This window comes from Scomber scombrus, chromosome 14 (assembly GCF_963691925.1).
Source record: "Scomber scombrus chromosome 14, fScoSco1.1, whole genome shotgun sequence".
In the NCBI taxonomy this organism is placed as follows: domain Eukaryota; kingdom Metazoa; phylum Chordata; class Actinopteri; order Scombriformes; family Scombridae; genus Scomber; species Scomber scombrus.
The window spans coordinates 14,683,899-14,698,939 of NC_084983.1; the positions used below are offsets into that span (position 1 = coordinate 14,683,899).

At 38.8% G+C, this 15,041-nt stretch overlaps 1 protein-coding gene across 2 annotated transcripts; it reads left to right on the plus strand.

Annotated features, from left to right (window-relative positions):
* Positions 1–1,078: 1,078 nt before the first annotated feature.
* Positions 1,079–12,297, plus strand: arfip2b (ADP-ribosylation factor interacting protein 2b). 2 transcript variants are annotated; one of them, XM_062433233.1, is made up of 9 exons: positions 1,079–1,354; positions 3,534–3,644; positions 6,799–6,855; positions 8,380–8,488; positions 10,812–10,927; positions 11,041–11,262; positions 11,377–11,534; positions 11,828–12,002; positions 12,142–12,297. In XM_062433233.1, exons 2-9 carry the CDS (start codon positions 3,546–3,548, stop codon positions 12,295–12,297), a joined length of 1,092 nt encoding a protein of 363 aa, XP_062289217.1. In that variant the 5' UTR covers positions 1,079–1,354; positions 3,534–3,545. The 2 variants fall into 2 exon arrangements, with proteins under 2 accessions (XP_062289217.1, XP_062289218.1); XM_062433234.1 differs by lacking the exon at positions 6,799–6,855.
* The last annotated feature ends 2,744 nt before the right edge of the window (positions 12,298–15,041 follow it).

Below are 15,041 nucleotides of genomic sequence, written 5' to 3' on the forward strand. Positions count from 1 at the left end.
AATTTGCACTTGCAGCCCCACAGAGGGCAAGGTTTCTTGAAATAAATTGAGTTTCCTTAGGTTTGATAAAGCTAAGGTTATGTGCAGCAGCATTTCTTATAGAGAGGGACAATTAAAAAGACACGTACAACCAACTCACGCCTGAGCTAGTGTAGGCTACAGTCAGTTGATGAAAATGTACACATCACCTGTACTGCGCTACCAAAGATTGGTTGTAGACGTGGAGAGGAAAAATAAAGAAAAGAGCTCTTACTCCGTTGCCATTTTCAGGTACAATAAACGTCATTCCGAAGTGGGATGGGGAAAGGCTTACAGATAGGTTTCAGACATGTGTTGAAACTGATTATTACATTAAGCTCTATATTTGTGTGTCTATAGTTTAATGGTAGGTTGTTTTTCTTACGAAAATCACACTTACTACTTGAACACATTTTTGTCTTTTGAGCAAAAATGTAGGCCTATTTAAAAGTTTTTCTGAACATAATATGAGACAATGTTTTCCTGTTCAGCTGCAGTGGAACAAAAACCGGGAATTTGCCACTAAAAGACTGTGACTTTGAAAGATATTGGCTTGATATTGGCCGCTCTTTCTGAATGGCCAGTATGAACAAGAGGAATTATTACAGCAAGAAAAACATGTGTCAGTGTTCATTTGGGCACCTTACTTGTTTTAAAACAAAAATGTTGAACCTATTATCTAATCTCTGTATTTGAATATAGCAAAAACAGCTACATTTTTATATAAATCTATTATAATATATGTGTCATTTTAAATATTTAAAATAAATAATTGAAAAAGCCAATTAAAAGCTCATTTTAAAAAAACAACCAAAAAAACAATAACAAAAATGATAATAACAATAACTTGAATATTACTAGATGCTTTGAAGTGCATATGCTTTGCCCTCTTCATAAATTACCACTGCAGAGGTGGAAGTTTACGCTGGGTAGGACATCGTTGCAGGTTTTGGCTTGGTAAAGAGTGACTCCTCTTTTCAATAATAGACGCTCTTTGAGTCGGAGCGCGTCTGCGGAATGAATTCCACGCTGTCGTCAGTTCCGTAAAGCGTCTCTGCATTCATTAAAAAAGAAGACAGAGGATTATTTACGAAGACTCGGGAGAGAAACGCGGATAGAACAAGACTTTGCCCGACTATGTCTTTAAGATATTCATAATTAAGAGCATTGCATTGTTTCCCACCTGCAGTTTTTTCCCCCGTGGACTGACAAAAGACACATCAGAGTCCGCTAATCTCCGCCAGCGGTCGGGGATGCACTGGCGTTAGCCGGTTATTAGCTCGCTCGTTAGCTTTGCCGAACAAGTCTGTTTTTACGACTGAGACCCGACACACCGGTAAGACTGTCACTGTTTGTTAACCACAATACTGTCTTATGTCTGGGTTTGGGGCTTTTATATTGGTTCATTTTAACCTGCCAGATACGCACAGTGAACACATATTGAAGCAAGCTTCTTCAGCTGCATGTAGATAATTGGAAGTAGGCCTTTTTCTAGAAAGCCAATTCATTTCAAGCCTTAATATGCTCCTGTCTCTTGCTCACTTTCATCACATAGCTATTGCGGTCAGTCATTTTTCACGGCCCGAACAAACGTCCCACTGTGTTGGACAAATTGAACCAACCGGAGGCCTCCTGCAAGCCAGCGTTACTTGCTGGAGAGAGAACAGCTGTGCACCTGTGCAGCTGCACCTGTTCATGCTCCCACCTCTGTTTGACATGTACCCTCAGCCTGGTCCCCACACTTTACTGTTCTGCTTTAGTCAACAACAAGATAATAGTCTGTTTTTAGGATTTTTAACTGTGCCATTGAGCTCAAGGCATTTGTTCTTGACGCAAAAAGGAACACATCCTACGTTAATGACGTAGGTTAATAAAGAAAAAAGAAAAATCGTATTAAATCTCCCTTCTTTTGTTGTTCATTTAAATTTGTTATTCCTATTATATTTTACATTAATAAGGGAAACTAGATATCAGAAATACATATATAGTCTCTTTTTGAGCACATTTAGTGTAGCAAACCTGGTTGCTCTAGTCTTTAAGTGTGTTTTTGACTAAACGTATTTTTGGCCAAGAGAAGCAACGTGTAAAGTCAACAGATGTGTCATTCCTCAGGAAATGGTCTTGGCATGGCCAAGTGTGCTTTTATAATGGAAAAGACCTCTAAGGTGAGGTCAGAGCCAATGCAAACAAGCAGTACTCAGTCCTCCCTTCACACATCATCATAGCAGTGCCAGCAAGTGATCCAACTACCAGAAACCTGCTTTACAGTTTGTTTAGGTCACAGTCACACCGTCAACACCAAGCCTTTTTTAAATGTACATTTCTGCTCATTGGACCATAAACTCATTGTAATAGCTATATGCTATATATGAGTTTCATCCCGTAAAAACTGTTTTGCACAGTGTCGTAAATGCATCTGAGATTACACATCAAATAGTTTAAAAAAGCCTAATATTATGCATATTAAATATGAGACTTTTGGACCGCATTGTGTGTTAAAATAAGAATCATAATTTAGTGAAATTGTTTGTTATTTCCTATTCACCAATCAGTAGGAGTAAAGGACTATTTTGATGCATTTATGTATGTTACCTGCAAGATTGTTTCTAAGCTTCTATTCTTTTATTGAGAGTGATTTAGCTCACACAATCAAACCGGCAGATTGTTCTCCATCTCTTTGATGAAATGTACATAATATTACTCACAATACACACCAATGCATCATCGTGACTCGCCTGCAGTATTGTTGCTTCTTGTGTAGACTGTTCATGCTGGAGTTCATCCAGGTGTGACATTTAAAGGTGTGACAATCTGCTCAGCAGTATGAAAACCCTGATGAGCCTCTTTCACATCTGTGGGCCCTCAAATTGAACCTAATTTTGCACCATCGTCTGTGGCCATGTGACACACACACACACACAGAAGCACACACCTACAAACAGACCCCTCATTAATGTTTGTGCAAGTGAATTCATTAAGCCGTGAATTCATTATTCATTTCTAAGCCAAAAATAGGAGATATATTACTGCCTGCTCAACATTGTTTTTTTGCAAATGTTGTTACACATGTGTTTGTACAGCTTTACTGTGTGACTGTGCAAGCCAAATCAGTTTCAAGTGTTTGAATGACTAGACAGTGTTGACAGCATTTTGCAATCACCCCTCTAGTCTGGGCTTAAAGGGAGCGGGCGCCGCCAACATACAGTTGTGTAACTGAGCTGTAGACTAAAGTGGCCACTTCAACAAGATGGCTCATTGTAGCGGCAGGCTCCTGTGTGCGGGGCTTTCATAGGTGTGTCTTTTTTTTTTTTTTTTTATGCGGTAGCCTTGCTCTTTGAAAACTTCCATGCTTGTTTGTTGCAATTATATTCCCATCTGCCTAATGATTTGGCTGTTTTGACTACTCCTCTTTAAAGCAGCATTTAGGCCTCAATGTTTTTCCATGCCTGCCTTTTTCACTTTATTTACATAGCTTACTGCATCCACACTTTCTCTCTCTCTCTTCTCTCTCACAGACATAGTGCATTATGACAGACAGCATTATGAGTAAAGCTGCGACAATGGAGATTCCTATCAACAGTAATGGCGACACAGGGACGCTAGCAGAAGACGACAGCCTTGAACAGGTGGGTCACACAACCTACTGGATCCAATGACTCTGTGGAACATTTTGAGACCACCCAGTGTTGTTATTTACCTATTTAAAGCTATGACACAAGGTTTGTGTTTACCCACATGCAATCCCTAAGCCGCCCAAAAGACCATTTGCATACCTAAAGCCAGAATCCAGCAAACAGACAAGGGCACAGAGCCATTTGTTTCCTTATTCATTTGTTTGTTAAGCATCCTGTCTTACTGTATTTTCCACTACCTTTGATACTTTGGCTTATTGGCCCTTTACAGCTGGTACATCACATAGAGACTCTTGCATCAAAGTGTGTTTTTACAGCAGTGATGATTTGATTTTTTCAATTTGAAAAGATATATATTAGTTTTGTTATTTCAAACATGTTTATTTTCTTAACGAAAAAAGGTAGTGTATTCTGTATTGTACCTTTGCATTTTTATATGTCATACTGTACTTCTTAAGTGACCTTTCTTCAGACACCCAATTATTTTTTTGTTGTGAGTTTTTCTCCTAAGGACATTTTAATAATAGCCTTAAACTTGATGATATATTCAGTAATACAGTACTATCCCTGAAGGTTTGAAATCATTCACATGACAAAAATCAAACCCACATTCTGAAGTTTATCACAATATGACGGAGAAATGTGTGCCTTTGGTTGTTTGAAGTTTGACACATTGTGGTTATGGGTATTGTTCTCTGCTATCACGAGGTTAGCTAAGGGAGCTGGCTCTTTTCATGCCATTCACATCATAGTACCACTCTGCTCTGTGGTAATATGCTCAGTGCAGCTCAGGACTCATTCTTCTCAGTTGTTTGTCCTGAACACTAGCTGTATGAATGTGGTCAATTACTCACAGTTGTTCTTTCTCACTTCACCTGAAAGTACTTGTGTTCAGCCGCTCAGAGCACAGTGATCATTCAGAAGCTGTATTCCAGTCTCTCGCTGTGAACTTAAATATTGTTTTCTTCCTGGATTGAACTGTGTTATGGATCACCTGTATACCACGTATAGAAGTCCTTGTGTTGCTTAGCTTGCTGAGTTAAATTAGAGAGACCCTGCTGGAAAATCAGGTGTAGCTGTCTCCTTGGGAACCAGTTGTTCCCATTAACAGATCATGTGGCTTCTTGTTCAGGGTAACAGACACATCTCTTGGGTATTAACCTTAACAGTATGTGTTGAATTGATATGTTAAACTCTCCGATGTACTGCAGTTGCTGAGCCCCAGTTGGGGGCTTTTCACTTACAGAACAAATAATCACCTGTGGGTCTGAGTTGAAGGTAAAAGACACTGTGCTGGTTTGACATTTTGTCTTATCATTCACAGTAGTGTGTTTATCAGAGTCAGTTAGCATGATAACAGTGAAGTTGTAGAGTAAGTTAGGTGGAACAGGTTGTGCATTCCTCTGCATCTAAGCCACACCTTGTTTGACAAATAGACTGAAGATCCTGGACGAAGCCCCGACAGTTAATTTTGTTATTTGCTAACCAAACTATGTGACTCTGCTCAAAGTAGTAAAAGAAAATCCTACCTTCTTAGTAAGCTTGTATGTTGAAGTATTCAACCGTTTGGTGTGTCTTCCTCAGTTTAATATGTTCATACTCAGCACTGTTTAGTGCTAAATATTAACCAGTTGTCATAGCAACACAGCAATTAATCTGACACTGGCTGTGCTTTGTCCTTGGGTGAAAGCCCTCCGAAATCAGATTGATATCTGCTGTGCAGCACTTGGTTTAAAGCTGCAGCACAGAGATGAAGATTGGCAGATAAAGAGGAGAAGATGTCTGGTTTCAGATGTTGTAGCATTGTGTCCTTGTGTGTGTCAGAACAGCAGATGTGACTGACAGCTTTCTTTACAGTGACAGAGATAGATTTGACTGCCAGCAGCATCCTGGCAAAAGCATCACATGCATCACAGTGACTCACTTTGAGAATCAACAACAGTATTTTAAGATCCTCATTGTGTTAGACACAATTTCTCAAAAGTGATGACTTTAACTTTAATTGTGATAATAAGGATATCCTTATTATATTGTTGAATCCAACCCAGCCTAGTTATTTAAAAAAATAGTGGTTTGTGGCAATTTAGAGCGGAGCCTCTGCTGTCCGGTCCACACCTATCAGGCCATGTCGTGTTTGTGGTAAGACATCTGTAGATAAACTAATTAAAATTTACATACCTAATGTGTCAGGATATGACAACCAGATTACTGTATGATGTCTCAAAGCTGCTATAGTTTGCTTCCTTCTCTGGGAACAGGCACTGTGTCAACAAAGTATCCAAGGAGGGACATGTTCCTGCGTCAGCTTTCTCCCACATTGAACAGATGCCACAGCATGAAGCAGATCTCTAGTGGAGAGATAAATAGCAAATGTAATTAAACAAGCCTTGTCTTTGTATTTAACTTATTTTTTCATTTTTTTTTTTTTTTTTTTTTGGTGTGTTAAGGTTAATTTAAACATCTTTGCAAGAAGCTACATGTTGAACTGTCATTGTGCACTGCAGAAGATGAGCAGATGTGCTGTGATGAAGGCCATGTTACTGCTGACGTGACCCCAGATCAGTTGGTAAAATAGAGCCTTATCTGTCCCAGCAACCAAAGTGTGTTACCTGTTACCTGTTTGGCCACTTAAAATTAGTTTATGTGGATGTTTGTGTGCGTACACATTTCCTTCTTTATTTTTTCCTTAATGTGAATGTCACTTTTAATGTTTATTGATATCTTGAAAGTAAATCTCTTCATGTTTGCAGTGTTGTATCAGAAATCAGTATTTCCTTTGTCTAGACAGTGATGGAATAATATCATAGCAGAGCAGTGGGAACATATTAAAGATGGACACTGTGCTAAAACACCAAGAAAAATGTGTTTTTCCAGTTAACTGGACGATCCACTAACCTTAACACAAAGTAACTAAAAAGCTGAGCTGCTGTGATATCAGTCATCACTGCTCTTCATCTTCCTTCATTCACAGCTGTCTGTGGGCATTACAATGATTTTTCTGGGATTTCTTTTACATCCTTGTATCTTGTTTCATGATTTCAGTTATGGATTTTTTTTCTTTTTGTCTCCTTTTCCTTTTTCTATTTGTTCTTTTTTTTGTTGTTGTTGTTGTGTGTGTCGATTCCCCCCCTCCTTCATCTCTATGCAGGCTGCAAATCTGCAGTGGAGCTTAGATGAGAAGGTAGGGAGCTCCAGAGGCACCAGGGTGAGCAGGCCATTTGTGCATTTATGTCCGTGTGTGTTTTTTTTTGTTAGTGTGTAGAACTGTTCAGTGGTTTGACTTTATAAGCCATTAAATTGCCTCACATCACTATGTTGGTTTATTTCACTAAATGTCAGATATAATATTTCATTTTTATAGCAAACCACTGTGCAGCTTGAATTGTAATGCTGTTTTTTTGGCTCCTACTAACTCTAGCTGGAACAAAACACTTGGGTTTCAACATTAAAATCTGTTTTCATTTGATTTTCATTTGATCAGCTTCAAAACCCATCCAGAGTTTGAGTGAGCTAATATAGCATAGAATTTGTGTGTGTGCACTTGGGTGAATTATGAGTGTGATTCCTTTAATTTTAGCTAGTGTCATTTGACAAAACACAGTGTCATACTAATAATCTTGTCATACTAATGCTTTAATGCTGTTTTGATGTTTCAATCATAATGAGAGACGTAGTTGTGTTCTGGGAAGAAAGCAGAGAGAGGGTGACTACTGCTTCTGTAAGTCTGTCTCAACAAACAGACGGCCCTGAAGCAGAGCCTAGATACATGTATAAGAAGATATTCATCTCCCTCAGTGAATACTGTTTAACCTCCAGTGACACAGCAACATTTTTTGACTTCCTTTTGGTAGTTTTAAACATACTCTTTGTGTTTGTTTATAAAAAAGGAAACTGCTGCCTCCCCTCCAGAGAATTCTTCTGTAGTTTCCTTATCACAATCTTAATGTGACTCTGAGTCTTTAGGCTTCAGGAAGTGTCCTGTTGTATGCATTATGCCCCTTTTTACATTTTATGATGGATAATATGAGTCTTTGCCCATACTTTTCTGTGTAATGTTAACCACAAATGAAATGAGAGGTTTGCTCATGGCCACACGCATGAGTAAAGTAAAAACCTTTTTGTTGTGGTAACCTGGGCTCAACATATGCTTTGCCAAAGTGAGAAATCTTTTCAGGCCAGATTTTCCTTTTCCCATAAATGCCTCACAACTGATTTTTTCTCACTAGCTGACACACGACCAGGGAGGCAAACAAAGGAAAACAGTGAGTGAGATTAAGGAAAAAACACTGAAGCCTGCGATGGTCGTTATACTGGAAGGAGAAAATAGTTTGCTTGAATATTTCCTGCTGCATAGATCATTAAGGTCGCTGTTTGTTTGCTGTGGTGTAGTAGTTGTTGTTAGCATAGCAGGAGATTCAGCTCATGTCTTTAGCCAGGTTAATTATTGACCGGGAACTTTAGTGCTGTTTTCTGTCTTTAACACACTTAACAGTTTTCCCCGTTGACTCCCAGATATGCCGTTGAGTTGAACACTGCTTGACGACTGTGTGTAATGACTAACCTTCCTAACATAGTGGTGTTTGTCTCCCTCTAGTGAAGAAGTCGTTAACATACATTGTCTACCCCGCCTGAATTTTAGTCATAATCTCCTTGTATTCATACCCCCAACCCTCCGTTCTTCCCTCTCTTCCGTTCTCTTCTTTTTTATTTCCCCATTTAAACTTTGCAGGACCTACAGCAGGTGATGGTATCGGGTCCCAATCTGAACGAGACCAGCATTGTATCTGGGGGGTATGGAGGAACAGCAGAAGGTATCATCCCCACCAGCTCAATCAAAGGTAGAGTTCACTCTTTGTCTTTCATTTCTTTTCAGGCTCCTCTAAGCTTTCCCATTTTGACTTCTTCTGTTCACTCTGTGCTGTGCCTCAGACTCTTGGACTTATTGAGTAATTTTTTTCAGAGGACAATGGAGTATTTGACTTCTGGGGCCTCAGATCATCTTCCCGTGAGACTCTGCAAGCTATTAATTTGCGATAACTGGTGGTCAATTTGCACTGATTCATCACTGATTGAATGATTTCCATTCATCAGTAGCATGGGCCTCTCACTGTATCTGAAAATGTGACTTAGAAAGCAGAGTGGCAGACTGAATGATGAACTATATTGCAGATAAAAACAGCCTGTGAGTACCAAAGTGATTTGAAATGTTCTGACTGACTTTAGTCCCCAAATTGTGTGTTTAAATAAATAAATAAATAATGAAATACCACGTTAAAAAAACCTTCCTTCATTTGTTGTGTGATATAGAGGGTCCACTGAAGGATTAATGTCATTTTCATGTTCAAGGCATTATAGTTTCAGAGGGAAACAATGACACACTCACTGCTGCTTTTTTTGATGATAACGTTTCTGCTTTTTTGTTGCGCTCTCTCTCTTTTAGGCCCTGCTGTGCGCTACAATAAAGAATTTAACAAAAGGATCCCAGTTACAGGAATAGGTGGCTCCTTAGACTTAATTATTATTAATGATGAAGAGCTAATTTCCAAAATTTGATACAACCATTTTTAGGAGATGAGGGATGTTTTATAAAATATGAACCATTAGTCTTTAAATATAGTTGCTCAGCGTTGTCAAGCATAACTTTTTCTGTTAACTCTAATCTTTTTAAAAGTAATGTGTAATGATTTTCTCCTTTTCTTTTTTAATGGATATTTCTCACATGATGAATATCTCATTTTGGAAAGATGCTCTTTATACTTCTTGAATTAGATTTAGACAGCTGTTCTCTGTTTCTTTCATCTTCTTTAAAATGTCTTTTTTTCAGGGGAGAGAAGGGCAGTGCACTTACTTTAACCTGCTGCTCTTTTTCTTGGACATATTGTGTCTTTTTTTTCTATCACTGCCTTTCTTTTACATATTCGTCTGTCAGGTTGGTGTCTCTTGGGTTTTTAAGCATCAATGCGTTTATTTTTTGTTTGTTTTTCCCAGAATAAACTGATCTCTGAACTTCTGTTTCTCAGCAAAACAGAAACCATCTTCAAGTTCATCACAAAGTGAATTTGTTTTACAACGTTGAATATCAGTGGTTAAACTAAGATTTTAGTGGGTTGATTTTAGCCAACCTAGTTTTAGAGGCCCTAATTTCTCTCGTGTTAATCATGTTCTTTTATTGTTATTTCGTAAAAGATTGATTTGTTTTATTTAGTATTGCACTATTGTAGTGCTGCTGCAATTCAAACTGCCCCCGGCTTCATCTTCACTCATTTGCATTATTCACTGATTGTCATGCACTAAATGTTGTCTTTTTATCTTTGTTCTGTCTATCTTTGTCCTCCACCTCCTTTTCACCATTCCCTCCTACATGTTCCTCCTCCTCTCCCTTTTGTCATCTTACTTTTCTGTTTTTTCCTCTGCATCTCCCTGCTCCTCCTCCCAATTTTCCTCCTACTCAATAATTACTTCATGTTTACACCTTCCCCTAAACAAAATTGTTCCCACAATTTGGAAAAACCCCAATGTAAATCCCACTCCTACTCTAATGCACAATCACCCTGAACCATTCCTTCATCCAAACCCTCCCTTACGACCACCCACCCATTGTCACAGAACTGCGTACGAAGGCCAGGCGAGGTAGCGTTCCCCCAAGCAGCTCTGTCATCCACCACATAGCAAGCCAATCACATGAATACCAAGGTACTGGGAAAAACAGTTCAACAATCGACAGACGCTACATTAATTAATCAGATTGAAATTTTAACACCGACATTGCAGTCTATTTGCAGCCTTATAACACCTCCAGTACGAAATAAATTGTGTCCAACATAAGGCTCAGACTGTCTCAGTATTTCCTCTTTGTTTTATCCTCTGCATTTTTCTAACTTTCATTCACTCATTAATTCACTCCTATGCATGATGAAGTGGTTTAAAGGCTAATGGTGATGGGCATGGGTTGCAAGTTAAGAGATTTCAGAAACCATCCTCATTTTTTTTTTCTTTATTAAATGCAGCACATTTTGAATACATTTCAGTAGTTAAGGATTCTCTGTTTGGTCTATTGGGTTCAATCTGGGGTTAATCTTCCTTTGTTTACCTCAAAGTGCTTGTTTGCTCTTGTTTGTTATTTAACTTGTTTTTTTGTCTTTTCTGGGTCTTATCTCTCAGGTTCCAACATGCACCACAGCAGCAGCAGCTCATCAATGACGGCAGAGGAAGCAACCAGAGGAGTGGCTGTGGAGAAAATAGAAACAGTGAAGAAGTGGGGCCTCAACACTTACAAGGTACATGAGGTTATATAATGCTGACTAACCAGTAAAACTGATAATAAATTGGTGATTTTATTTTAGTGTGCCACAAAATTGTTTAACTGATGTCCTCATGTGTCTTCTTTCAGTGTACAAAGCAAATGATCTCAGAGCGTTTCGGTCGGGGTTCCAGGACTGTGGACTTGGAGCTTGAGGCCCAGATTGAGGTGCTGAGAGACACGAAACGGAAATATGAGAATGTGCTGCGATTGGCCAGAGCGCTGACCAACCACTTCTACAACATGGTGCAGACGCAGCACGCACTGGGTGACACGTTTGCTGACCTCAGTCAGAAATCCCCAGAGCTAAGGGTAAGGCCTCAAAATCTATTCACATAGCTTTAGGTTAGATTTATGTTTCCATTTAGAAGAATTTATACCATCCACATTCTACTGTGTGCATTAACTATTTCTTTACCCTTACAGGATGAGTTTGGCTACAATGCAGAGACTCAGAAGTTGCTGTGTAAGAATGGAGAAACTCTGCTTGGTGCCATTAACTTCTTTGTGTCCAGCATCAACACACTGGTCAACAAGACCATGGAGGACAGCCTGATGACGATCAAGATGTATGAAAATGCCAGGTAAAGACAGTGCATAAATTAATCTTTTCATTTAACAAACAGAATGGAAACGCTTTTTTACAGTGCATAATATCCTTACATTAGATTTCTCAGGGTGAAGAATTTACTCGTTAAAAAAAGACTGTATTAGTATAATAGTCCTGAAAAATAAGACAAGGAATTTGTTCCTTTTGTATAAGCTAAAATGAAGTATTTAACGTCACAATGTTTTATAATTATTTATAAAAATCATTATCCTATGGATTTTTGAAGTTTATCGTCTTGTCTTCCCTCCCCTCCTTTTTTTTGTATAGATTGGAGTTTGATGCCTACAGGTCAGACTTGGAGGAGCTGAGTTTGGGTCCAAGAGATGCTGTAGCCATAGCCCGCATAGATGCTGCTCAGCAACAGTACCAAGTCCACAAGGACAAGTACGAACGGCTCCGCTCAGACGTCATCATTAAACTGAAGTTCTTGGAGGAGAATAAGGTAAGCTGGCAGCGACTAATCTTCAGACTTGTAAGTAGAAAAAAATGTATACATCCAGGTTGACTCGATGTGGTCACATTCATTTGTGATTGTACACACAAACCAAACTAATATGCCCTGTCTCTTTTGTCTCACACAGGTGAAGGTGATGCATAAGCAGCTCCTCCTCTTCCATAATGCTATCTCGGCGTACTTTGCTGGCAACCAGCAGCAGCTGGAGCAGACGCTGAAGCAGTTCAACATAAAGTTGAGGCCTCCAGGGGCTGACAAGCCCTCCTGGTTAGAGGAGCAGTGAGAACGCCTGCTGGACCTCCTGCAGTCCTCTTTTCAACCACCTCCACCTGTTACCTGTTGAAACCCCCAACTTACAGAGGACCACTACAGAGGAAAATGTATTGATCATTGGATGGAAAAAGATATGAGATGAGCGTGTGACTGGATTATTGAACAGATGAATTGCAGGGTATTATTGATGAATGGGCGAAATGCAGAAGGAAAACAAGTGGCCAGTTTCATGAACAGTCAGGGGGCTTTTAGTGCCTCTCCTACCAACTTCCTTTTTTTTTCACTCTAATCCTATTTGTGCTTTGTTCCCAGAGAAACTTTCTCCCTCCTCGCTTTCTCCTATATGACTTGACCCCATTGTATCTCAACACTATGTTGCTGTGTGAGCTTGTGTTAGTCATGTTTACGGCCATTATTGTACTCCTCAAGTGCTCCCAGTGCTTTGAGTTCAACTTCAACCCCACATCTTAGTAACAGAGACAGGTGACAACAGGCAAAATGGTAAGAACCATTATCACACATTGAGATGTAACCAAACACTACGTTGAAACTCTTCCAGACCTTATCACTCTCCTGGTGTGCCTCCTTATAGATGAGATAATTTAATTTACTAAATGAACATGTGGCCTGGAGGAATAAAGATAAGTTCTGAAAAAGATTTCAAACATATGAAGGAGATTTGTATGGTACACTGGAAAGGAATGTTCAGACATTTCAAATCAATGTACATTTCAAATTAAGTACTGTTTAACGTTTGAAATTATGATTGTTTTGTAGTTTATAAAAAACACATTGTTGTGTTTAGTTTAGCTTTTCCTTAATTTGATTGTCATCTCTTTATTTCCTCATCATTTCAGTTCTAGTCAGCTGTATGTCCTCTGCTTCACAGCAATGGACACGATACTGTGTGGGTGATGTGTGCTGTTTTTTTTTAGACTGCAAATACTGCAGTGCTTAGTCTGTAATAGTCAGAAATGCAACATGAAAATTCTTAACTTAAACTGGTATATGCAGTGATCATTGAACAAACAATGCCACAGCTTCCCAAAGTTATACGGGTTTTGGGTCTTTTACTAATTTTGTTTAATTTACCCAAAGAGAATTGAGAGAAACGTTTGTTGGATTATGACCTCACTCTGTTCAGTGTGACCTACTGTACCAGTCAAAAAGATTGGACACACCTCCTCATCCCCTTGAGTGAAACAGTGTGTCCAAACTCAAACTCAGTTGTGATCAGACAGACTTGAATGGATTCACTCCATTTAACTGTTTTAATGACTGTATTTAAAAGAGATTATTTTCTTTTTTTGTTTGTTTTTGGTAGAAGGACAGACATAACAGTGATGCATTGTTGAAATATGTTTTTTCTTTGACATTAAGACCTTCTAGGATCATTTATTTCAGTTTCTACTAAACCATAATATATTTGCAGATGTTTACCTTTCTTCACACTGAAGATTAGCTATCTAACACGACTAATTCTAATGTTTCATCATCAATTCTTGTAATTTAGTAGATGGTGTTTTGAGTAACACTAATGATTTCATCATTTGTTTTTATCTCTTTTAAGTGAAACATTGTCTGGATGTAATGACAGGAAACAATCATCAATTGTTGACAATTACGACAAGATAAAACATAGGTATGGTACTAAATACGTAATGTGTTTTCTTATGCATCACTGTATTTATTGTGTTCATCTTATGTGTTGGAATCAGCATATTGTACACTGAAACCTCTGGTATGTCCAAATTACTTAGTTTATGAGTATGGCATTAATGACATTTTGCAGATGACAACACTACACATTATCAAGAAATTATGCCTTTGGCTAACCAAATCTGTAATAGATACTTTCCAAATATGTCAGTTGATTGAGACTGGTTTTGTGTCCCAGTGTCAAACTGCTGTGAAGGCAAATGAAGGTAGTCCAGTGTAAACATTGTCATGTTTTACCATGTTGCATTTAACTCATAAGAGTATCTAGTAACACAAGGGAGTGCTCTGTGAAATCTCCCATCAGTTAATGTGTTAGTCCTCCAGCTTCATGTCTCCTCTGTATTTGCATGGCAGGCAGTGATCCCAAGTATAGGTTCAGATATATGTGAACGCACTGAAGCTCTACTCTTCTTTCTGTGCACCAGCTCACATACTGTAGACTTGCATAGTGCCGTGCTTGCTGTTGTTACTTTCAATCTTGAAACTGGCTGAAGCAGAATCCAAAAATGTGGGTTTACATTTAATGCTGCAGTCTTAAGGGCAATTATGTGAGGAAGTGGATTTAATTTGTGCGACTCAGTAAGACCTTAGCCTTACTTGCGGCTAAAATTTGCAATCTCTCTGGTAAGCTCCTGGTCTGTTTGACCACCACACAGCAATATTAACAAAATGTGACTCCCTCTTCCAAACCTGCGCCTTTGAAGTTCCTTACCCCAACACCAAAATGAATTGCAATAGGATTTTTCTTTTTGGCTCTAGTCGTAAATCCTCCTGTAAATTGAAAAGATGTGACGAGCATTCTAAGTCACTCTGACAAGCAGTCTTTAGATTGCTGCCGAGAGAGAGCCAAGATTTATAAGATAGATATTTTATTTGTGTACAATCAATGTTTTCTAGGCTGAGCTGGTGTGTTGTACTGTATGAATGATTGCACATAACGGTATTTAAGATGATAAATGAAGTCTTGTCATGGATTGATGTGATTCTCTGCCTTCATTCCTCACTCAGACCTGAAAACTCGCACCCCATCCCCAA